General features: G+C 29.1%; 1 protein-coding gene across 3 annotated transcripts in view; it reads right to left on the bottom strand.

The window, feature by feature from the left end:
• AP-2alpha (adaptor protein complex 2, subunit alpha) overlaps window positions 1-24,424 on the bottom strand; it is a 125,734-nt gene that overhangs the window by 64,579 nt on the left and 36,731 nt on the right. For all 3 annotated transcript variants that reach the window (XM_075378558.1, XM_075378557.1, XM_075378559.1), the window contains exons 5-11: window positions 21,687-21,791; window positions 16,804-17,035; window positions 12,388-12,496; window positions 11,071-11,221; window positions 10,264-10,432; window positions 8,836-8,973; window positions 4,401-4,583 (exon numbers count right to left, since the gene is read on the bottom strand). In XM_075378558.1, coding sequence (XP_075234673.1) covers window positions 4,401-4,583; window positions 8,836-8,973; window positions 10,264-10,432; window positions 11,071-11,221; window positions 12,388-12,496; window positions 16,804-17,035; window positions 21,687-21,791 — 1,087 coding nt within the window. The remainder of the gene's footprint in view (window positions 1-4,400; window positions 4,584-8,835; window positions 8,974-10,263; window positions 10,433-11,070; window positions 11,222-12,387; window positions 12,497-16,803; window positions 17,036-21,686; window positions 21,792-24,424) is intronic.

Below are 24,424 nucleotides of genomic sequence, written 5' to 3'. Positions count from 1 at the left end.
CGATAACATGAAAGAACAGTGGAAAAATTAAAAGATTGTCTTATACCAAGGGCAGAATGGACGCACACTGCTTCCTTCATAGACATGTTCTTGCCACAAAAAATACGACGGAAAATCTCAAAGCTGTAAAAAATTATTTATTTATTAAAAGTCAACCATTACAGAACAGGCTGTTTGCTAACTACGCGACAAAATGGGCGAAAAGAAAAAAAAATCTCTTCTTGAAATCAGATGGTTATCTGGGGAAAGTGTTAACCCAATTATTGGAATTGTGAGATAAATTAATAATATTTTTCCAAGATAAACAAATCCCATTCTCAATGTTTTTATAGAATAATGAGTATATATTGCTGTTGGCTTGAATTGAATGTGAATTTTCATGGACATGATAAAATAATTTTTTATTGACAGACAAAATTCATGCTTTCATTAAGAAGCTTGATTCCTAGATTATTCGAGCAAAGCAAATATTTTGATATGATTCCAATAACTTCTGATTGTAGTGAGAAAAATTTGGATGAAGAAGACAACTCTTATTCACCACAGTTTGGATAGCATGAAGATGTATTTGTGTGAGCCAAAAATTCAGTTGGTGGAGTATTTCCTGGAAGAAAAAACATGATTTCTCGAATAGATGAATACTGAATCCATTTAGTAGAAACGTTGATTGCAGCTGCTAAGTTACCAGCTAAAGGTTCACAACCAGCTCATCAAAATGTCAGCCAATAAAACATTTCAACTACAATTCACGTCTCAAGATTTTGGCTTGCTTGTCAAAGTGAATGTGGAAATATAGTCACAGAAGAATTGAAAATATAATTTTTGTTTTCTAACAGCAATATGTGATTTTAATCTTTTTTTGATGCTGAAAACAAATATAAACTCAGAATCTTTCTATCACTCACCATTTTTGAAATATATTTTAATTAAAGGATTTTTTTATTTTTCAACGTATAGTAGGCATTTTAAGCTCCTATATTGTATTTTGTTAGCTCATTTTTTATTGTTTAATTTTGTTAACATGATTTGTAAGCTATAAATAAAGAATACTAGATAAAGAATTAAATCAGATCATAGTCACAAATTATGACATCATATCTAATGTTGAAGAAGAGTGCTTTCATGGACAAGATTAACAATGATTTTGATTTTGAATTATCTTCCAATAAGCCACATGTTATATCACAAGGTGAATGAAATGACTTGGTTAGGGATTTAAATTTATCACAAAATCAAGCTGAACTATAGGATCAATACTGCAAGGTTGGAATTTACTTCAAAAAAATATAAAAATTTTGGGCTTTCTAAGCCAACAAAAAGAACTTTGTTAATACTTTATTGATGAAAATAATCTGGTTTACTGCACAAATATTGATAAGCTTATGTTGCACATAGGACAAGTTCATAAACCTGAGGACTGGTGCCTTTTCAGATTCGTTCAAGTGTAGTTTAAAAGTGGTTTTACTACACAACAGTAACAAATATCCTTCGATACCAATTGCTTATGGTATTAATTTGAAAGAAACATACAACGTGATGAAAGATGTTCTTGAAAAAATAAATTATAAAAAACATAGCTGGAACATATATGGTGATTTGAAAGTTATAGTTACTTAGTTAGTTAGGCTATACTAAGTGCATGTGTTTTCTTTGCAAATGGGACAGCCGAACTAGGGATAAACATTATGTTACCAAAGAGTGGAAGAAACGAGACAACTTAACTCCAAATGGGAAAAATATTATTCATGAGTCCTTAGCTGAACCCAAAAAAAATTGTCAAACTAATGAAAAATTTTGTAAAAGCAATGAAGAAGGTAGTCCTGGATTTTTGTACATCAGGCAGAAATTTCCGAATGTAAGTGAAGGAAAAATTAAAGAAGAAACATTTGCTGGCCTCAAGATGGTCAGAGTTGGTCAAAGATGATGTACTTAAGTCAATGTTAAATAATGTAGAAAATGTAGCTTGGGTTTCATTTAAACATGTTTGCAAAACATTTCTCGGCAAAGAAAAATCCTACAATTACCATGATATTATAAGACAACTTCTTACTTCATACAGAGCTATGGGATGTAATATATCTTTGAAAACACATTTCCTCCGCTCAGACCTGGATTTTCTTCCCAGACAATCTCGGAGACGTAAGTGATGAACACTGTGAACATTTCCACCAAGACATTTTGGGGATGGAAAGCCGCTACAAAGGAAAATGGAATACTACTAACATGCTAGCTGATTACTGGTGGACATTAATCTGGGATGTGCCGGAGGCTATTTATAAAAGAAAAGCATCAGCGAAATCATTCTAACATAGGTATGACCATGCAAAATTATAAAATTTACAGATTTTAACTATATTTTCCCATAATTTTTTTTGAAGCGTAATTTATTTAAAACTAAGGGTGATAAAAAAATTGTATTTACAGTTCTGTAATGTACACAAAACAGCAATTCAAGAAATAGTTCACCCTTAAAGAAACATTAAAAAAATTTTTTTGTCTATGATAATCTTTTTAGCCACGTCTTATCTCTGTGAAAAGGGTTTTTTGTCTATGGTTGCCCAAAAATCTAAATATAAGAATTGTTTGTTAATACTTGAAAACAATTTGCTTTTGTGTGTTTCTGATATAGATCCACTTAAGGAGAAATTTTTAAATGTAAAACAAATGCAAACATCGCATTAATTTATTTTCTTTTCATGTATACCTTATAAATGTAAGTAAAAGGTAAAATAAATGATTTTTTTCTCATAAAATGATTTAATTATTGTTTATGTGTAAATTTGGAGCTAATTTTGCAACCCCTCCTTTCATATCAGTGACCGCAGGATGAAAAACATTGGTTTAAAACAACTCATGTAATCATAATCTAATTGGGTATGTTTGGTAACAGTGATTCAATCATTACAATAAAACTACCTCAATGTGACAAATCAACAGCAGTCTAATTATCTAGACACTACAAGTAATAAATACATACAATTACGTACAATAAATTTCATTCAAACAAGTGAATTGTTCTTTAGTTACAATGGATAAAAATGAAATGAATTCAAAGATGAATAAATACGGAATGAGCAATTTAAAACTGAACCAAGCCGGCCCGAACTGCCGTTATTTGAGCTAGCTCAAACTGCAGTTAACACTGCTATCATCTCTACTCCTACTAGTGCCACTACTGGTTGTGTATTTACTACTCTAATCTATTGTTGTAAGTTATAAACTGTTCATGCTTTGGTGCACTATAGGTTTTGTTGTTTGAAGATGTTTTTCTAAAATGGCTTATTCCATCAAGGAAAGGGATACTATAGTGGAAGCTTATGTACATTCACGATCTTTCAAAGAAACAAAATAAAAAACAAAACAATCAGTATTCAAGCAAAAAGTAGCATAAATGATTCAGTTAAAAAATGTCAGTTTCAAACACAAAACAAAACAGGCAACTTTCCATTATGACTCCAGAAGCCAGGGCCTGATATTCAAACAAGAATTTTTCTCAATCTGAAAAGATTTGCATTTAAGTTATTACAACAAAGCAGTGTAAAATACACATTTCACCCGTAAGTTGTTATGATAAAAATTTGAAATACTTTCATGTAACAATATAAGAGAACAGACAAACAAAAATGTCTTAATTATTAAGACTAGCTTTTCAAAAATAAAATCGATGGACATATCGACCCAATGCTATATTTGATATCAGATGAGGCACAGCTTCATTAATCTGGGCATATTAATTCACACTCCAGGTAAAATCCAGGAGTGTAAATCTTCACCGGATGTTTGAACATCCACTTCATGATGAGAAAATTTGTGTACGGAATGCTGTGAAAGTGGAGTTGATATTTTTATCAAACTTTCAATAAAGAAATCCATCATCAACATTTTTGAAGAATTCTACACTTGATTATCAAATCATGAAAAAGAGAACATTTTCATCATAACAATGAATTGTCAGCAGACAGCAGTGGCCACTGTATTCTCCAATTTTGTCTAGATGTAATTTTTTCCTTTGGGGCTATCTGAAAGACAGATTTTATGAACCAAATCCCCACACTATTGATGAAATGAAGATGAACAATAAACAAGAAATCTTCAGCACTGACAACTATGTTTGCGACAGGTGATTCTCAATATGATTACTCAGCACATTGATGTGCAGGGTGCTCACTAAAACATTTTTTTTGTATAAATATCTAAGTTTTTGCTAATGCAAATACTTAATTCAAATTAATTTTCATTTTTTTATTTCATTCATCGAATTTACATGTCACAACTGATGTTTAGTCTGTAGCAGCTCAGTTTTAAGTTGCTCATCCTGTATAAGAAAAATCCTCAACATCAAAATCAATTTTTCTTGTTTTATAATTTCTTTCTATACAGGACATAAAAAAAAAAATTACCTCAAAAACAGTTTTTGCAGCATAGCCTTGAACATCATCTCTATTAATAACTATCTGTATAACTCTATACCAAACTTCTTCAGAAACATAATCACCGGCTATTCTAATAAGATTCAATATAACATCAACATACCATGTATAATCTGTAGCATATTTTTCTGCCAATATGGCAACTTTTAGTACCTACAACAGAAACATGAGATCACATTATGAATATCAGAAAAATCAACATTCTTTAATGAACTTACAAGTAGCATCAATCTAAATTTTACACAATAATAAAAAATAGTTTCAAATATACAAATTCAAGTTACACAAAACATTTTTTGAGTAATTTTACTTTTATGAGCCAAAGTGTTGTGGGTATTTTGAAAAGCAAGTTTTTTAAGTTTCTGAATTTTATACAATGATAGTGCAATCTGGTTCATCTATATGATAGCAACTAATTTCTTTCTTCCTGTGGCGATTTTAAAGGGTTTCTAAGCTGGACCATTACCCATTTTTATCTGGGCAATCTTAAGAGTCTGAGCTACTTTCCTCAGCATCATTTATGACCTACTTCACTGCTTCAGTGTTTATTTAATCCCATTACATGCATTAAGTTGTAAAAAAAAAAACTGCTAAAAAATTACCTTTGATAAATGAATAACTATTCATACTTTGAAAAGATAGATAAATTGTATGATAATTTCAAACAATTTTAAATTAAAAAAATTTCTGACAAAAGCACATTCTGAAATTTAATTAATTTTTTCTGAAAATAATAAAAAGTACAATTCCTAATTACAATTTATTTGGTTGCCTTATAATTCAAAATGTTTAGGATTGTAATTGGAACTTTGTTAATCAATACTGAACGTACTGTTGGGAAAAAACATAAGATTAACCATTAATTAGCAGATTTCACGTACACATCAATATATTTATCATAGATACAAATTAATATAAAAAATACTACTTCAGAAATTAAGTTTATGGTAAATATTTGATTACTATAAATGATTATCCTCTTTTTCTTTTAGCAATTATACATATAATGATAACCAAATTAATGTAGATATTAAAGAAGTTAGTTTAAAACTGAAATTAATATAGGTAAATATTATATAAATATATATTAAAATTTTTTAAGAAAATAAAAAATATTCATTAATCTCTAAATGAAAATGAAATAGTGCAATCTAACCAAGCCATAGCTTAACCGATAATTACTTCTTTTCAACATGTTGTAGATGTTCAAAAAACGTTTTTCTTAGCAATTCATGTAATTTAAAAATAGTAAATGATTAAAAAACATAATGAAAAATACAGAAGTCTGTTGAAATTTATATTAAATCTCTAGGAAAGGCCCATCTAACTGTATTATATCTAAGTTCCAACTTATTAAGTTTTTATAATTTTTTTCTGTGATTACATGCAGCTACATCAGGCCTGGCAAATGGTAATCCATGATACCCTGTAAGTCTGGTCAGCAGGGGTTAGACTTTACCAGCAGGGGGTATTTTACTTTCTCACCACTAATATAGTTAGTATAGATATACTAAAGGGAAAGTACAACAATCTGTTTCAAAAAATAATTTTTTCTTACTGTGCATAAAGCAGACATTTTAGAAAAAAATATTTTTTCCCAAAAAATGATCCTATATTTTTATATTAGAACTGCATACAAATTTTTTTAACATTATTCCTAAGCCCAAAATAAAAGTTTCTATAAATGAATTTTAGTGTATGTATGTTGACTTGTTTGAAAACCAATTTTTTTCAACTTTATAGCAAGATGCCATCCTCAGGGGGATTTTTTCTTTACCTTTTAGAATCACACATGATCATTTTAGTCAGTCCATTATCCAAGTCTCTTCGAAAGACTGTTTGAGCCTTGTGGTCCTCCCAGTACTTTTTCATACGTTATAATCTCCATGCCTTTTCTGGTGTTGAAAACATTCATGTTGCAAGTTTCTTTCTTGCTGAGAGTAAAGCGAACATTTTGTCCTAGATTTTTTCCATCTAATTTTATCTTAACTGTGGGAAGTGTCTTCTGTTGTAAGGCCTATTTCCTTCAGATGCTTTCTTATTTCTCTGATCCATCCAATCCTGTTTTGGGGTTTTTCAAGTACAGATTGAACTGTACCAGCTGTTTTAGAAGTCTTGAATCTTGCATCTTCATGATGTGTCCAAAGAATCCTTGTCTCCTCTGATGCATGATATCAGTGATGAGTTCTAACTCTTCGTTCACGACTTTGTTGGGCACGATCCACCATTGCCCATCTTTCTGGTACTTTGTATTGGTACAGATTCTTTTGATTTTATGGAATCTGTCAGTCTTTGATTTTCATTCAGGTGGAAGAGTGTTTCTGCTGTATATGTGGCTTCCAGTTTTATAACTGTATAATAGTGTCTTATTTCTCCATTTATTGATAGACATTTTCTACTGTAGGTGTACCAGGTTAATTTTTGTGCTTTAACTAGTTTGTTTATTCTTGTTTGGATTGAGGTTTTTTCATTTAGGTTATTTGTTATTATTTTCCCAAGTGTTTAAATTAGGTTCCTATTTTTACTTTACTACTGCTTATGTTTACTTCTTTTAATTGTGTTGGTTTTTGGGGCATAATTTCAATCTTTTCGAATAATATTTTGAGGCCAATTTTATTTGCAATGTTTTGAAGTTCTAATATCTGTGTTTTAGCTTTGACGATGTTGTTTGCTAACAGTGCCAAATCATCGGCGGCGAAAACAAAGCAATTTGATTTGATAATTTGGCTTTTATTTAGGGGGTAATTTTTTGAGCAATTCCCTCCCTCATTACAATTTCCAGAGTGCAGATGAACAGTAGTGGCAGTGAAAGTTCATCGCCTTGGTGCAGTCCTACTTTGATCTCAAATGGTTCTGAGAGTTTGCCTCAGAATGTCACTTTTGACTTAGTGTTGTTTATGAAGTTCAGTTTTATATTTATTAATTTGGGATGTAGTTCTGAGGTGTCTTTCTTTTTAGTTGGGATTCTCTGTGGATGCTATTTTATGCTTTCTTAAGGTCTACAAACATTATCATCACCATGTCTTTACTTCTTTTTCTGTTGTAATCCATTATTAGTTTGAGACTCACGATCTAGTCTGAACAGCTCCTGCAGGAACTGAAATCTCCCTGGTATTCTCCTAGTTCTTTCTCAAGTTGTAAACCGATCCTGTTGAGGATAAGTCTTGAAAGGATTTTGTATGTTATAGGATTTATTATACTTTTTACATTTTTGTAGAACGATTTTATTAAATTTTTTCAAAAAATGGAAAAGGGGTGGGGGGTGTTTTGATAAAAGTAAAATTAAAAAATTTCACTAGAACATTTCATCAAGAGATTTTCCTTATAAAAGTTGAAGCCCTTTTTATTAGGCTAACAAACTGCCCAAATTTGTTTTTCAACATCCACCCCCCCACCCTAAAAAATGGCTTGAAATTTTTTTCTCATTTCATTATTTCTTCCTTCACAATAGGACTAATGGAGATTTAAACATTAATATTTTCTACATCAATGGGCCTTTAAATAACTACAAAAAATTTCCCCTATTCCACTCTTAAAGTCCGTGGCAATGAAAGATTGTTTTTGATTTTTTTTAAGTTTAAATGTTTAATGTATAATACCCATTGCGTTAAAAATGTGAAAGTGATATTTCACTGATACCAAAAATCTAATATATTTACAAAAAAGAGTTGGCAAAAAAGTTTTATCCCCTTCCTAGAATATTTGAAATTATTTAAAATTATAATGATACCTTTTCTTTTCAATAGTCTTGAACAGTCTTTTTAAATTCAGTATTGCCACTTTGGGTACTACCTTTTTTAATGTTGATTTAACCCAACTACTCCCGCTGAAGTAAGGGAACCCCCAAAATCAAACTTGTTTTCAATTCCGAATCAGCAAGGCCTAAAATTATTTTTGTAAGCATAAAAGTCACAAAAGCCCTTTTAATGTCGGGTGCTCCTATTTTTAAAAATATTTAGTGAAGTTTTTGGAGATTACAAATTTAGTTTATTTAATACTAAAATTAAAGCAAATTAGTCATTAAAATACTCCCCTTGATTTGGAAACCCCTAACTTTTGAAATAAGTATTGCATGATTTGATCAGTGTACTCAGAAAAGTCATGTAATACTTTGCCAGTTTTTTTTTTAATGCTAGAGATTATTATGATTATTATTATTAAGATTACTAAACAAAACAGTAAAGTTAATAAATTTAAAGTAATAAAGAAATATGAAAATCAATCAGTAATGAACAAATACAATCAGAAAAAATGTATGATTTTATAGAAATATTTGTTAGCTAATGTAATCAAATTGTTTTAAGGAGTTCTCACAATAACATCATTCATTCTGGAAAAATGGCTTAATCATTCCAGGCTTATTAGAAAAAGAGGTGAATAAATATATAAATAATTTTTAACTAACCATTTCTTCTCTTATTGAATAATCAGCAGTTTCTAGATAATTTAACATTTCCTGTACAATTTCTTCAGCATTACTCTTATCACACATTGCGTATAATAAATCCACAGCTTGCTGTCTGACTGATACATCCTTTTCCATCTGAAGAAAAATAAATACACAATAAATAAAATAAAGAAATAAAAATTATCAATTGATTAAGTATAAATATTGTAACCTATATCATGGAAATTTATTTAAATATCATGGAAAGGATCACACAATTATGAAGAAGTAGATGTTACTTTTATTCTTATTTATAAACAGTTACACTTTATGTAATTTTATCTTTTAATTATTTTAGTTCTCAATATATTTTAGTCCCATATACTACTATATATTCTATAAATACTTTTAGCCCAATATATTTTGTCTTTTAGAATTTATTTTAACAGATATAATAGTAGAATACTTGGTTAGCAGTCTATAAATCAGCTATAAAAAGAACTGTAAGCTAATATAAGATTATTAAAATCTAAGGAACAATGAATTTTTATAACTAGTCACCTTGAAAATGGGTAATACTAACTGCTGATTGTAAATGAGCTGTTAGGCTATCATAAAACAGTTTTATCTCGAATAAAATATATGAGGTCTGTTAAAAAAAATCCAACCCTAGTGTTTTTAAAAAGAACTCAGTTCTACTTCTTAAAAAGTAAAACAAATAATTATTAACCTAGAAAGAACAAAAGAACTGTTTGTTGTCTTCAGACTAGGTAAAAAAAACCTCAAAACTGCTGTTAATAGTTAATTACGTATAAACTAACTGAAAAGTTATTTTGAAAAAAATAATAACTGTGTATTGTTGTGAACCATTATTATTAGCCAATTCTTAAACTCAGTAAAAACAGGATCAAAAGAAAACATGAAAATTTCAACTCATTTTAAACTGAAAATCCAAAGGAATTAAAATAGCTGTAACATTAGGCAACCATTCAAAAACAATTTACCAAAATAATAGTTCTGAAAATATACTATGGGAACACAACCAAAAAATTCGAAAAAATTTTATCAGACCAATCAACAAATTTGGCAAAATACAGACATTTTTCAAAACACCCACTAAAATGACATTTCAGTTAACTAAAACCACATAAATGTGGTAGTGTCACGGCCTTGTTCCGGATTTGAATCCCAGTCAGGCATGGCATTATTCATATACTACAAAAATTACATTTAATATTCCTACACACAAGCTTTGAGTTTCTGTAATGAATCTCATCAAGCAAATAAAAAAAGATGTTATTAAATAAACACAAAATGTTCACCCCAGTATCATTTTTTTCTTTTTTTTTTTTAAGTAAAGAAGTAAACAATGGAATCAACAAAATAATAATTTTAATTGGATAAATTAAAGGAATAAAGAGAATCCTAACCAAATAAAAAACATACCTTCATTGACAGTATAACAACTTCATGATGCTTTTTGACTGCTTCATGGGATAGTTCTGATGTAGCTAACAGACACATTGATTCTAAAGCCAAATACCTCAGATTTGTTTCCCTATTTGAGAGAAACTGTCCCAACTGATTACAAGCTCTGACAAGTAATTGGGGTTCACTGAAAAACAGAGTATATACAGTCACATTAACTTCAAATTAATTAAATAGTAAATAAAATAATTTTCTATGAATAATATGTAAAACGAAACATGCAATCAATACAAGAAGTTCATAAAGTTTATAAAATTATTAAAATTTAGTCGTAAAAAAATTTAGAGTAGTAACATGGTCTTTGGTATGTATAAGATTTTTATTTTCTGGAGGTGTAAAACTGATTGAAATTCACTTGTACATGTTAAAATAGTATGGTAAAAAGTGATCCATGGAACTTTTTATTAGAAAAATGAACAGTTAAAAATGAAGAAGAATAAGGTCTCACTGATTTCCATCATAGAAGAAATTTTGACTGAGCTTTCCAAAATCACATTAATGATATGATTCACAAGAACACAAAAATTTGAGAAATCCCTAAAATTTATGGTGAGTATCGACATTTGTCTATTCCATTAGCCATTAGAAGCTGAATTACCACATAACAAGTTTGAAATGGGTTTAGAGATGGTAATCTCAAAATTCTAAGTCTAATCTGGAATCTAAAAAAGTCTGAAAGACTTTTTTCAGATTAACAGGAGTGGATTTTATTCTAAATGATAAGATATGAATACCAATTACTAAAACATAACACTAGATAAATACCTGTCATTATGTATAATTAAGCTAATGGCTTCAAAAAGTACAGCATTTTTAGCGTTTGAATGTTGCACTTTTTTTGACTTTGGTGGTTCTTGAGCCTTATTTAATATTGTCTCCAGGCACTCATTTAGACGACCTCTTACTCCAGGATCATCTGTAAAAAAAAATCCACGAATAATAAATTAATAATGAAAAACTAAAAGTATCCATATGTATTCTGCAATTTTTTCAAACATAATAATTTAATACTGACAAATTTAACATTGACGATTTCCATTATAATAAAAAATGTTTGTCTTCTTTTTAAGCCTAAAGTCAAGAATTTATTTTAATGAAACATTCATTAATCTGAATGAATAATAATAACAGATATATTATTTAAAAAAATATAAGATAAGGTAACAGCCCCCTGCCTTTCTCATAAGTCATTGATATTATTTTGCTATTTTCTTAGTTATTTTGATTTTCCATAAATTAAGAAACATTTACTTTTTTTATTACTTACTGAATTTCTTTTTTACTTCCTTGTACATCATACAAGGAAATATTGTTACTGTGAAAAATTTCAGTTTTCAGATTTCAATGGAAATATTCATTTTGACCATCCCTGAATCCATTTTGACTAGTTTTGGTGTAATGTCTGTACATACGTACATAGTATCTCGCATAACTCAAAAACAATTAGCCATAGGACATTGAAATTTTGGATTTAGGACTTTTGTAACATCTAGTTGTGTACCTCCCCATTTGATTGCAATCGACTGAACAAAGTGTCCAAAAAAGTCCAAAATAAAAAAAAAATTGGATTGGGCTTTTTCTTAACTGCAATAATAAGCCCTCACTGAGAGCTTTTCTATGATATATCATACGTGGTACCTATTTTCAATGGTTCTAGAGTTACAGCCAAATAAAATTTTAATTAATAAGATGCTTGGATCTTACAAGGGAAGCCACATCGGTTCACATCAGACTTCATTTCCTTTTTTTTAAATTTAAATATATGAACTTATTAATAATTATTAACCACTGATTGTAAAAAAACATTTTACGATGAATAATTCAATAACAAAAAAAAAAAAATGAAAAAATATCAGAAGTTATTAATGAAATAAAATTTTATGTATTTTCATTTTAAAAAAAATGTGTATATCTAATTTAATAGGCCCACAAGGAAGTCATGTGGAGGTCATGTCAGATTTTTTATAAAATTTATCTGATCTTTTAATGTTCAGTAGTTATGAACACTAAAAAACAATTAATAACTTTATGTTAATTTATTATATAAGATTACATAAATATGGTCATCAATAAATATTTTACCTGGTGGGGTATAATTTTGAAGTAATCTAAGTAGTTTAACTGACAGCCAAGGTGCGGGCACAAAATAATATGTATAATCTTGCAGATCTGTGTAACTGGCTGTAACTATCTGTAACAAACAATAATAATAAAATAATTAATCACATATAAGTACTGATACACAAACAAATACTAATACAAAATAATTTTCCTTTGTAAATACTTTCACAGCCTGTTTGTTCAGTGATGATAGACAGAAATTGGTTGCACCGTAGCATCACAGCAATTGTTGGGAGTAAATAACTTATCAAGTGAGATCAGAACTTCGAATATAAAACATTGTGTACATGTACTTTTCTGAAAATATTGTATCCATTTCTAATAACCAATAACTGAATTTAATACTTACATAAGTGAACTTTGTTTGCAGCTATTACTTAATAACTTTATTAATAGTGTTTGTTTACGCCATTGCGTAAAGTTCCGTTTATTCCAATGAATTCAAAGTTAGGGTTAGGTCTTGCTGTTGCTAGAGGCTTGGTAAATTTATTTACTCTTTTTCGTATTGAGCTTGTCATGTGTGTATCTGTTTGATTATCTTTGTTTGGTTTATTGTGTCCGTTATCGAGTCCTGGCGTCAGTCAGACGGACAGTTCTGTCATCTTAATAGTGACAGCGTGTTCATATCTCGCATTATTTATTGCTGCCTTCACACACACCCTTTTTGTTTCGTTCCCATACTAACACATGCACACATCTCTTGTCTTTTACATACACTCTCTACTGTCCACTGCCTAGGTTTGTTTTCTCCCTCTTTTCATCACGCCATTTTTTCGGCAGAGTAGATCAGACATTCACCATGTGCAGTCGACTGTGATTTTTCTCTCTCGCACTTTGTGTTAATACTTTCATCGTATTCATACTCATAAACGTCGTGGTCATTCTCTCTTGCTCTTCTCGTCAGCTTTTTGTGAATTTTGCAGATTTCTATGTTTCGTCTAGCCTCGTTTCTTTGATAAGTTAATTTTCAAATTCAATATATTACGTCTCTGATGAAAGTGTTTCAATTACTACAAACCAGCCAATTCTATCGACGCCGAATCTTCTCCAGCTGCTTATTACAATTTTATCGATGCAGAATTTCTCCAAACTCATTACAACAAATCTGAGATGCCACGTCTTGTTCAACTTCTAAACCACGTTTCACCTCTGTATTCTTAATACGCCCGCCATTGCAGACTACGCCTAGGATTAACTGTATGTATTCATGTGTACTTTCATTCACGAGCTCATCTTTTACAAATATTTATATGTGATTAAGGCAAGTTCAATTTATTCATTTTTATTATATTAAACAGTTATGTTATTAGTAAAATCAGTGAAATACTGAATTTATTGTACTCTATGAATTTGAAATTCAAGATTAGCTTATACAACCATTTCTTCATTCAAGTATATTCATGCAAGGTGGCCTAGATAAAGGTTAAGCCATCATTTTTCATGTGCAACATATTTTATGTGCTATTAATGCCAACTATCGTAATTATCAAATCTACTTGTAATTTAAACACTACTTCAGAATTATAAAACATATGTGTGACATATTTCATATATTATTATTGATAACTATTATTAATAATATTCTGGTTGTTCATCAAAAGTTTATGTTCAAAAGTCAGTTACTGGGAGTAAATTACCTTACTTGAAATGGTTTTTAAATACTGACTATCATTTAATCTAATTTAATTTGTTAATTCGCCGAGATTAATTCTTATTTATTCATGCACTGAATTCTCATTACTCTTCTTATTTTAATATTGTAATTTGTTCTAGTAATATTTATTGTTTTTGTATTCCATCTTGTAGTGTTAATATTAACGTATTTTAGTTATTTAAACTGTTTTTAGCCACGTACTTTAATGCAATATTTTCAAATTGATTATGTGATATATGTATTTTTATGTATTTGTCACTTATTATTAGAATTGATATGTTGTTTCAGCCAATATTATTTGCATAAATTCTGTATAGACTTAAGTTAAGTTTGTCTCATAATTTCATTTAATTTCGTTTAAGTATATGATTGTAAAAAGATGTTTTAAGTTCCTTTGTTTTTCAGGCTATGTTCAATTGTAGATTTTCAAATTGATTATTTGATATATGTATTTTTACGTATTTGTCATGTATTCTTATTATTCATATGTTGATTTCAGCTGATATTTCTTGTATAAATTCTGAATAGAATTAAGTTATGTTTATTTCATCATTTCTTTTAATTTTTTTAATGTTATGATTTAACATAAGTTTAGTTGTTTTCTTTCTAATTAAAGTCCAATTTCTTTTGGCAAATATGAGCTGTGTGTCATTTTATTTTTTGTTAACTTTCTCAAACAGTGTTAATCATTAAACAAAAATTATTTTTTATTTTATTTGAACTTTTCGTAAAATTAATTTATTGTAGTGTAAACATAATTTATTGTAACGTAATATTATAATATTAATTTTAAAATTAGATAGGTTGTTGGTTTTTTTTAATAAGTTAATTTTTTACATTACTATTAGCAACAAGATCAAAATATTTTGTAATGATTATTTTTTTTATTATTTTGATAACAGATTAGATTTTATTGACATCAAATTAGTTCATATTTATGAGGTAATTTATAGAGTATGTTTTGTTTAATAAATTAGATTTGGGTATAGTGTTGTTAATTGTGTGCCATTGGACATGTGGTAATGATTCTTATAAATAATCATAAATTAATGTTGTCATCCATAAACATATAGCTAAGTACAGAACTAAAATTATGCATACTTAAAACAAGATCAAAGACAAGCTTTGTTTTACTGAAGCAGATTTACAATTACCTACTGAAGTTTAATACATGTGTGATATATTAGGGACATGAAAATCTTTGGCAAAGGCAAAATTATGAACCCAAGTGTTAACTATAATTGTAAATGAAGGTTCTCTCTGTATTCATGCCTACAGGCTGAAACTTTCTATGTTACTGGATCAAGACAACTAAGAGTTCACACAGCTTATACACCACTACTCCCCAAACAAACTTTACATCTTATGAAATCTGTCAAGCTGACTGAATAAAATAATGAAAGAATAATAAAAGAACTGAAAACATTTATTATGAAAGAATTATGTATTTTTTAAATATGCAGTATTAACTGCTTGAGAGCATGCATTTTACTTCTGTGCTACAAAATAAATTATCATAGAGCAGCATTTTTACATAAATATTAATATTTTGAATTCATCTCAAGTAAATGACATTTATTCAACTAATTTTAAATTAATTTTTAATTTTATATGAGTCTGATTTAATCAGATTTAAGACTGAATATATGCTTCCTGTTCACATATGTATATTTAATTAATTTGTTATTTAAGAATTTCATTTTTTCTGGACCTAAAATTTTAACAGTTCAACTTCCACTCTTCCTTACTTAACTTTTCTAATATACAAGCAAGTAACAGAGAATTACAGATAGTTTATACACAAGTTATACAAATTTAAAAAGGGATGATAACTGAATTAGTAGTGCAGGTCAAATCATCAGCATTATGGTAAAAACATAATAATAATATCTAGTAATTTAAAAATATTTTTATAAAATATAACTTATGAATTGAATATCAGTCCTTCTTTCTTTTTTCTATTTTTGGACTTGGCTTGTGGTATAGTGCCTTGAATCAGAGGCCTCTAGTCTCATATTTTAGTAAAAAAAAAAAAAAAAACAACAAAATTTTAACTGAAAAAAAAAGAGAGAAAACATAGGCTAATGTTGATATGAAGAGTATGCTTGAGATTGAAGTTCACTGTCACAAACAATAATCTCCAATTACAACATGTTACCATCAGTACAGATCCAATTTTTACTATCTCAGCAGGTATTAAGTTTGACACAAAAACCACAAAAAATGTTCTGGCTGTGATTGTATAGGCCGTTTCTTTCTACAACAACAAAGTTTCAGAAAAATCAAATCAGTAATTTTAGGCTACCACAAAATCTCCTCAACCTCTGATGTAAATAAATTTCTTTTTTCTTCTTTCAATCAGAAAAGAAATTAATTTACAATGATAAAACTATTAAACCAGAAAGAGACAAGATATACATATAAAGAAGAAAAACTACTAAAATTGATATTAGAGAATTTTTTAATACAATGTGACTGAAACAAATTTAACAACAGGAATAGAAAAGCTGTGCTGTTAATATGTTGGCAAGAGATATAACAAATGCAACTAGATATTATATGTTGTTTAGGTTAATTTAGTTTCAGTTAAATAATTAAAATTAAAAAAGAAAGACTTAAATGAAATAAGAAATATTAAGTAAAAACTAAAAAATAAATACCTATACCACTACAGAAAATAAATATAGAGAACAAAAACAACTAATTAATTAGAAAAAACTGACCCTACTGAGCCTAGACACAGCGAGGCTAATACATCCTTTATATTCATCAGGATTACGTTTGACAAGGGCATCTATCAAAGAAGCAGCAGCTGTAACGACACCAAGGTGTTGATCATTAAGAAGGTGCACTATACGTGATGTCCATTCACCACCTGGAATTATTTCTTGTGATGTTCTGAATAGCCTCAGTAGACATAAAGCTGCGGATTGTTTCACTACGTCCATAGTATCACTAGAATAAGACAAAAAAAAAATACATTTAAGTTATTATTATAAAAAATCAATATATATTTTGTTTTGTTTATCCATAACCAATTCTTTTTCTGCTTCTTCTTCACTTCACAGATTTAAACAATTCTGGTTGTTATGGAAAAACTACCTTCACCAATGACAGCCAATACTTCTGTAACCAGTCAGTACATATTTAAAGTCAAATGATCAGTGGTGGCTCGCGTATAGGCACTGTGGATCTGCAGCACCCTATTTCCACTCAATGCTATCGATAACATTAATGAGTCCTTTTTTCTCTATACTTGTACAATTTTTAACCCTTAAGCTTAATGTCAGTAGCCATCCCACGGTTTATGAAAATAAATACAAAAATATTTGTATGGAACTGTGCGCTTCACAGTTCCAGTGGCGTGGTGTTTGGCTATTGTGCACAAAAAACAGTAAAAACTTATTATTTATTTGTTTCTGTGTACATAGAAATTTAAATTAAACACCACTGAACTATAGTGTTTTTAAGCGGACATTTAATTAAGTTATTATCTAATAATACTAAAAAATATTATCTGTATTGACATTTTATTTTTTTTTTGGTTAAACCGAATATGGTTTTTAAGTACAATGTGCTTAAAAACAGTGTACCATATTCTTGAATGTGATAAGTGTAGAATTATACTATTATCCTGCTTCCAGCTTTTCTATTTGATTCTTTTTTTTTGTTTTTTTTTTTTTACAGAAAATTTTAATCATGGCCTTGAAAAGCCAAAAAAAAATATTTTCTGGAGCACTAATTTTAGCTACGAGTCACCACTGCAAATGATATAAAAATGATTTACCTGTACATGAAGCTAACCATATTACTTTATAACTTCTACACTAAAAATTTCTTAATCTGTTTTACAAGTTTCATTTCAGATACTGTCCTTTAGAATATGGCACTTTATTAATATAAAGCATTTATGCATCCCAGATTTAATTTTGCAATTATTTTTTTTACATGATTACTGCCAGTGAAATTTAGAGGAAGACTGAATTTTATTCTAATGTTTAATATAAAAAAAAAAAAATCGGGTAAACTGTTTTTGAGAAATCAGAAATCAAATAATCATGTTATTGCATTATTGCGCCATGATTTCTGTATATAGGCAATTGACAAATTTTTTTCTAGCAAGCACTATCCATATAGTTATATCTATAAGTAACTAAATTGCATTCTAAGGAAAAAAGGATTTTGGTTTCAATAACTGTTTACATCAATTTCTGTTCACTATCTAATTTTGTGTATGTTCTCTATTATTTTACACAACTACCGGGTGATTCAAAAAGGACTTCACAACTTTAAAAGCATATAAAAATTTATTGAAATAACTTACTGTATCAGTTGAGGTCTCATTTCATAGCAAAACACATCAAATTTGACTCGCGTAGTTCATTAGTACCAAATTTGGCCACCAGCGCTGTAACCAGTGTTGTTAAAAATTGATACATTTGCTGGTGCAGAACGTGCTCACGATGTTTTTTTATTTCATGATTTGCAGTCAGCAACTGCACTTCAATGTAATTTTCATAGCGTAAACTAAGGAGCTTCTTAGTATGTATACAATTTACTCTTGTCATCAAACTTTTGTTGAGACAGGTTCTTCCAGACAGAACTGCTCAATCTTTTTCCAGGAGGCAACTGTAAATGTTATTGTTTACCAGGACATGTTATAAAATTTTCTAATTCCTCAGTTAGACGATTATGACCAAGATGGATGCCATTACTATCAGCAACTCGAGGCACCATATCACAACCACCTAAGAGTCCTGAGATTTTCTTGATACTTGATTTTCAAGTCAGTGGATTGGTTGTGAAGGACCAATTGCGTGGCCGCCTCGCTCCCCAGATTAGACCCTACTAGATTTTTTTCTTGTGGAGTTTCACTAAAAATCGGGTTATGTATCACACTTTTGTCTGCTGATCTTGTTGAGCTAAGAATTCAAATTAACACTGCAGCTGCTGAGGTAATGCCCGACTTGCTGGCTACAGTCTGGAATGAAATCGACTTCAGTTGGGATGTACGTTGCAATAAAAATGGAAGCCATATCGAACCAAAGTGAATGTTGGATGACAAACTTGATGTGTTTTTCTATAATGAGATCTCAATGGAATCTGTAAGTTATCTTAATAAATTTTTATATGCTTTTAAATTTGTGAAGTCCTTTTTGAATCACCCAGTATTATATGTAAACAATATAATTTATCTGTTATAAATAAAATAAAAACCTTCAAAAATTACCTTAGTTTAACAAAACTTAACAACTTACACAATTGAAATTGTAATGTAGATAATGTTGCTACTTCTTCTACTGACAAAAAAAATAAATTTTTGGTATTAATATGTCAAGATGTGCTTTATAAAAAGAAAATAATCGAAAAATTAAACCTACTTCCTATGTAAAACGTTTTTACTTTAAGTCCTGGGGATGCATTTTAGAAAAAGTCAACCTTTGAAGAAATTTCTTTCAATTTTGAGTGGGGTTTTTTGTCCATCTTGAAGGAACAGTTTTTGTGACTTACATACTTTGGGTGAATTTTAGAAAAAAGATTTTAGAAAGAAAAAGTAACAATAAGATATGAAACAATTCTCAACAATTTTTTTATTTACTTATTTTTTTTTGTTCTCTTTCAGGTAATAAATAATATCTAATACTTTGATTAACACCATGTAATAATGCTTGTGTGTGTATATATATATATAAAATCCACTTTTAAAGTACTTTATTTTAATATTTTATATTCAAAATCACATCAAACCAAAAGTTGCTACTTAAAGAAATTAACTTATCTGATAAAAAAAAAAAAATGTAATAAAAATAAAAGTTTTTCATTAAATAATGCTGTTTTATTAAATTAACAGATGTTCACTAATGTTATTGAGAAATATTGTTCATTTAGTGGCAGGTGAATGATAAAAAAAAAAGATCAAATAGTACAGAAAAAATAATTACATACCAGTTTTGTATTTATTTGAAATTAAAAAAAAATATATATACATTAATAATAATATTTCATAACTTTGTCATTACTCCTAGACTGAAGGCTGTAGCAGAAGTTTTTCATATTTGACAAAACAATATCCAGAGTGTTTTTAAATTAAGATTTTTAAAGATCACAAAACACTAGGAAACATCAAAGACAACTGTGACGTGATAAAGCGAAGTAGCAATTTCCTCAATTTTTTTTTGTCACCATGTTCAATCATATCATCTGTTATTAACAAACAGCTGACTGCTAAGTTTGTTTGCCTTCCTCAAAATGAATAGCACTGCCATTTTATTTTACCATCATTCATGATATTCAGCCCATTTTATATATATATATATTGTGATATTCATCACAAATTTGTCTATAAATTTCAGCTGCAGAATTGCTTTTGGCCATCAAAAATCAGATTATCCCTTGTACTTCACACTCTGTGGGATCAATAATTGTACCACTCACTATAAATGGTTGAATGTAAAATGTAAACTACTGACAAAATGACTAAACTAAATGGCTAACAACCAACTAAACTAACATAAAATTTTTTTTTTTTATGTTAAAATGTTTCTCTATTTGCGATACCATTTCTTGAATTGTTTTTTTGCGTACATTACAGATCTGTAAATACAATTTTTCTATCATCCTTAGTTTTAAATAAATTACGCTTCAAAAAAAATTAAGGAGAATATAATTAAAATCAGTAAAATCTATAATTTGCATGGCCATACCTGTGTTACAATGATTTAGCTGATGCTTTTCTTTTATAAATAGCCTCAGGCATATCCCAAATCAATGTCCAAAAGTAATTGGCTAGCATATTAGTATTCCATTTTCATCACCGAAATGTCTTGGTGGAAACATTCACCACCACTTACATCTCCAAGGTTGTCCGGAAAAAAATTCAGATGTGAATGGGGAGAAATGTATTTTCAAAGATATATCACATTCCATAGCTCTGTATGAAGTAAGAAGTTACAACAATATCGTGGTAATTGTCGGATTCATTTTTTTATATGTAGGTATATGTTAATAGTTTTACCATAAATAATAATAACAGTGATAATACTTACCCCTGAATTTATATAAATTTTTGAAACCTAATTTTTAAACAAAAATTCAAATTTTGGCTTCAAATAACTCTGATAGCGGTGGTGGGTGATAAAAATCTCAAATTTGCACAACTTACAGTGTTTTTGTAGATGTTTATGGCAAATAAAAAAAAAGTTTCTTGTGTAATGTACTAATAAAAACACTATAACATCTCAAAAATCATGAAAACCTGTTAAAAGCGGAATCATTTTGTTCAGGATCAACAGCTTTTTAGTTTTGATTTTTTCCGTAAACATTACAATCACAAAATTAGGTGTGCGCACCATAACAAAACTATTTAAAAACAAAATAGTTTTAAGGTCCTGAAAATGTAGGAAACAAGTGGGCAAGTTTCAATTTTTTTTGGAATTGGTCAAGCAACCAGCTGTGTTTTTTTGGGACACTTAAAATGGATAGGCCCACCAGGAAAAATTTTCTAATATATAAATTATTAGGGAAGTACTTTTTAGCTTTATATTTTAAATTATCAGATTTTAGAAAACACAAAAACAGAAGTATCATTACATAACAAATAACTCACCCAGAAACGAGTAATTTAGGAATGTCATAACCAAATGCTTCAGCCATTTCCTTACTACCAATATTTGCTATACACTGCATGGCAAGATTCACATGTATTGGATTCCTTAAAGCAAAAGCATATAAACAAGATATTTATTTAGTTAAAGTTCAAGACAAATAAAATTTTAACCTTACATCTACTACTACAATTTTTGATAATACACAGTGTCCAGGCTAAAGGTATTCAAAAGTAACTGCTTATATTAAGAGAACCAATAAATATCTTCTTTTTTTTTTTTTAATAAACATAGCAACTCGCCAACTTTTAATGTAGGTTAGTCAAGTTCAATGTGTGCACCTTTTGTACCTCACAAAGAGTCTAGATGATAATCTAACTCTTGTCTTGGTGTTTAGAACCATCTGTGGCATTATTAGACCAACAGCTTCAACAATTCTCTGTTTTAAATAGTCCAAATCTCAAAATTTTCTTTGGTACACACAACTTTTAATAAATCCCAAACAAAATGTCCAAAGAAGTGATATCTGGAGATCTAGGTGGCCATGCTGTTGGACCGCCAATATCCAGGGAAAGTGTTGTTTAAGAACATTAAAAACTCAATGAAAGCGTGGTGAAGCATCATATTGTTGGAAACTGACTGCAGGAATCTGAGAAACAGCAAAGTTCTCAAGCATGTCAAAATACGCATGTCCTGTCTCCTATCACAGTGGGCTCCCATGAAAAAAAAAAATGTACCAGTGCCGCCATTTTTGTGTAATCCTTACCAGACATTGACTTTCAGTGAGTCTCCCTTTCATTTTCAATTACTACATAGGGGTTTTTAGTTTGCCAAATTTAACAATTGTGTCTGTTAACTTTTCTGCACATATGAAAGGTTGCCTTCTCATCACTAAATAACAATGCAATAAGATAATTAGGATTGTTTTCAAAATGGTAATGCTAGAACCTCTGCAGCAAACTGATTTCATAGGCGGCGTTCATTTGGTTTAATGTAATAAAGGCATTGTGACTTGAACACTTGCAAATGGAGCTGCTTATGAACAATGTTGCGAACAGTGGAAAGAGGAATTTTCAGAGGGATTTCAAATGTATCATTAGTCTGTATAAGAGGGTGTACATGCAGTATAAAATTTTGACATACTGCTTAAAGACAAGAGCTAAATTTTTTTTTTTAAAGTTTAATTTTCTCTTTTTCAGTACATTAATAAAACATACACAAAATAACCAGAGCTGCCTAATGTATTTAGAGCTGTAGTCTCAGTCACTTGACTTATTTGATGCTCCTTTCAGTATTTTCAATCCCAGAAAAAGTTCCATATCCTACTCTGCAATTATCTGTTTTACATACATTTCATTTTCATATTTCTGTACAGTTTTATTTTTTACACACCTTTCTATGACCAAATTAACAAAACCTAGTTGTAATAAATGGCTTAATAATGTAGTTCACGATTTTTCGCAAGATTTTGCCAAAAAAAAAAATCAATTTTTAGATCTATTCATCAACCTATATAACTTTCAACATACTCTTGCAGCACTAGATTACAAAGACCTCCAATTCTTTTTGTTTCCAATCTTCTTGCAGTCCACATTTTACTACCGTTAAGAGCTATCTACATATTATAGATATTTTTAACAATATCTTTTTAATTTATATATCTACATTTGATACTAGTGACTTGTTTTCTATGTGAAAGCTCTCCTTGCTTACATTACTCCGTTTGACCTCTACCTTACTTTATCTTTGATAACCTCACTTTCCAGGTAGTAAAATTCTTTAACTTCAGGTATATTATATTCTCCTATCTTAAGATTAAATTTGTTATCATCCTTCCTTCTATGACATCTCATAACTGTTTTTTACTTGACTTCATACTATATATTTTGTTATACTAAATTTCTCTCCTAGAAATGAATCGATACCTTTCAAAGCATTTCTAGCTCAATTTTGGTTTCTGTCAAAACAAGATTATTGATTAATTTTATTTCTATTTCCTTCCACAGTTACTCTACTCTCAAATTTCTCCTGCAATTCCTGTATTGCTTCTTCTGTATAAAAGTTGAAAAACAATGGTGATAAACAACATCACTGTCAAAATCCTTTCTGAATCACAGATTGCCTTTCTTCATTTTCAACTCTTATCAAGGCTGTCTGATTTTATGCAGATTATATAAGTCATCTTCCCCTATATTTTAATCAAATTCATTTACAATTTTTTAAATTCTGTCCTATTATACATTATCAAAATCCTCCAGATCTACAAATATCACATAAGTGGCTTTTTGCAAATTAAGTCTTTTAAAAAGTAAATCTGGGAACTGCAACTGCCTTATTTACATTCATTCTCTTTTTGAGATCCAACTGGTCTTTACTTAGTACAACTTCAGCTACATTTACATTTAGTGTGGTTTTTAATATTCTTTAATAAGTACATCTCATTTCACTATTTTTTTTCATAGCTAAGGTTTTCTGTAATAGAGAAATAGGTATAACTTTTTTAAGTTAAGTTTCCTACTTAATTTTAAGAAAATATTTTGAATATCAGAATGTCATAAATAATATGAAGATATTATCATTGATAATATCTTCATGATGCTATACAATGACATAAACAAAAAAAATTACAAAAATATATTTGATTACATATAAAAAATTATTTTTTAAAAAAGCTTTTATTTAACTAATATTAATATTAACATTAATAAAAAAGGAAACAAATTAGAAAAACCCTCTAAAA

The sequence above is a fragment of the Lycorma delicatula genome, chromosome 11 (genome assembly GCF_047948215.1).
Source record: "Lycorma delicatula isolate Av1 chromosome 11, ASM4794821v1, whole genome shotgun sequence".
Classification (NCBI taxonomy): Eukaryota; Metazoa; Arthropoda; class Insecta; order Hemiptera; family Fulgoridae; genus Lycorma; species Lycorma delicatula.
The sequence above is the reverse complement of the archived record's forward strand: the minus strand, read 5'-3'. Positions and strand labels throughout refer to the sequence as shown.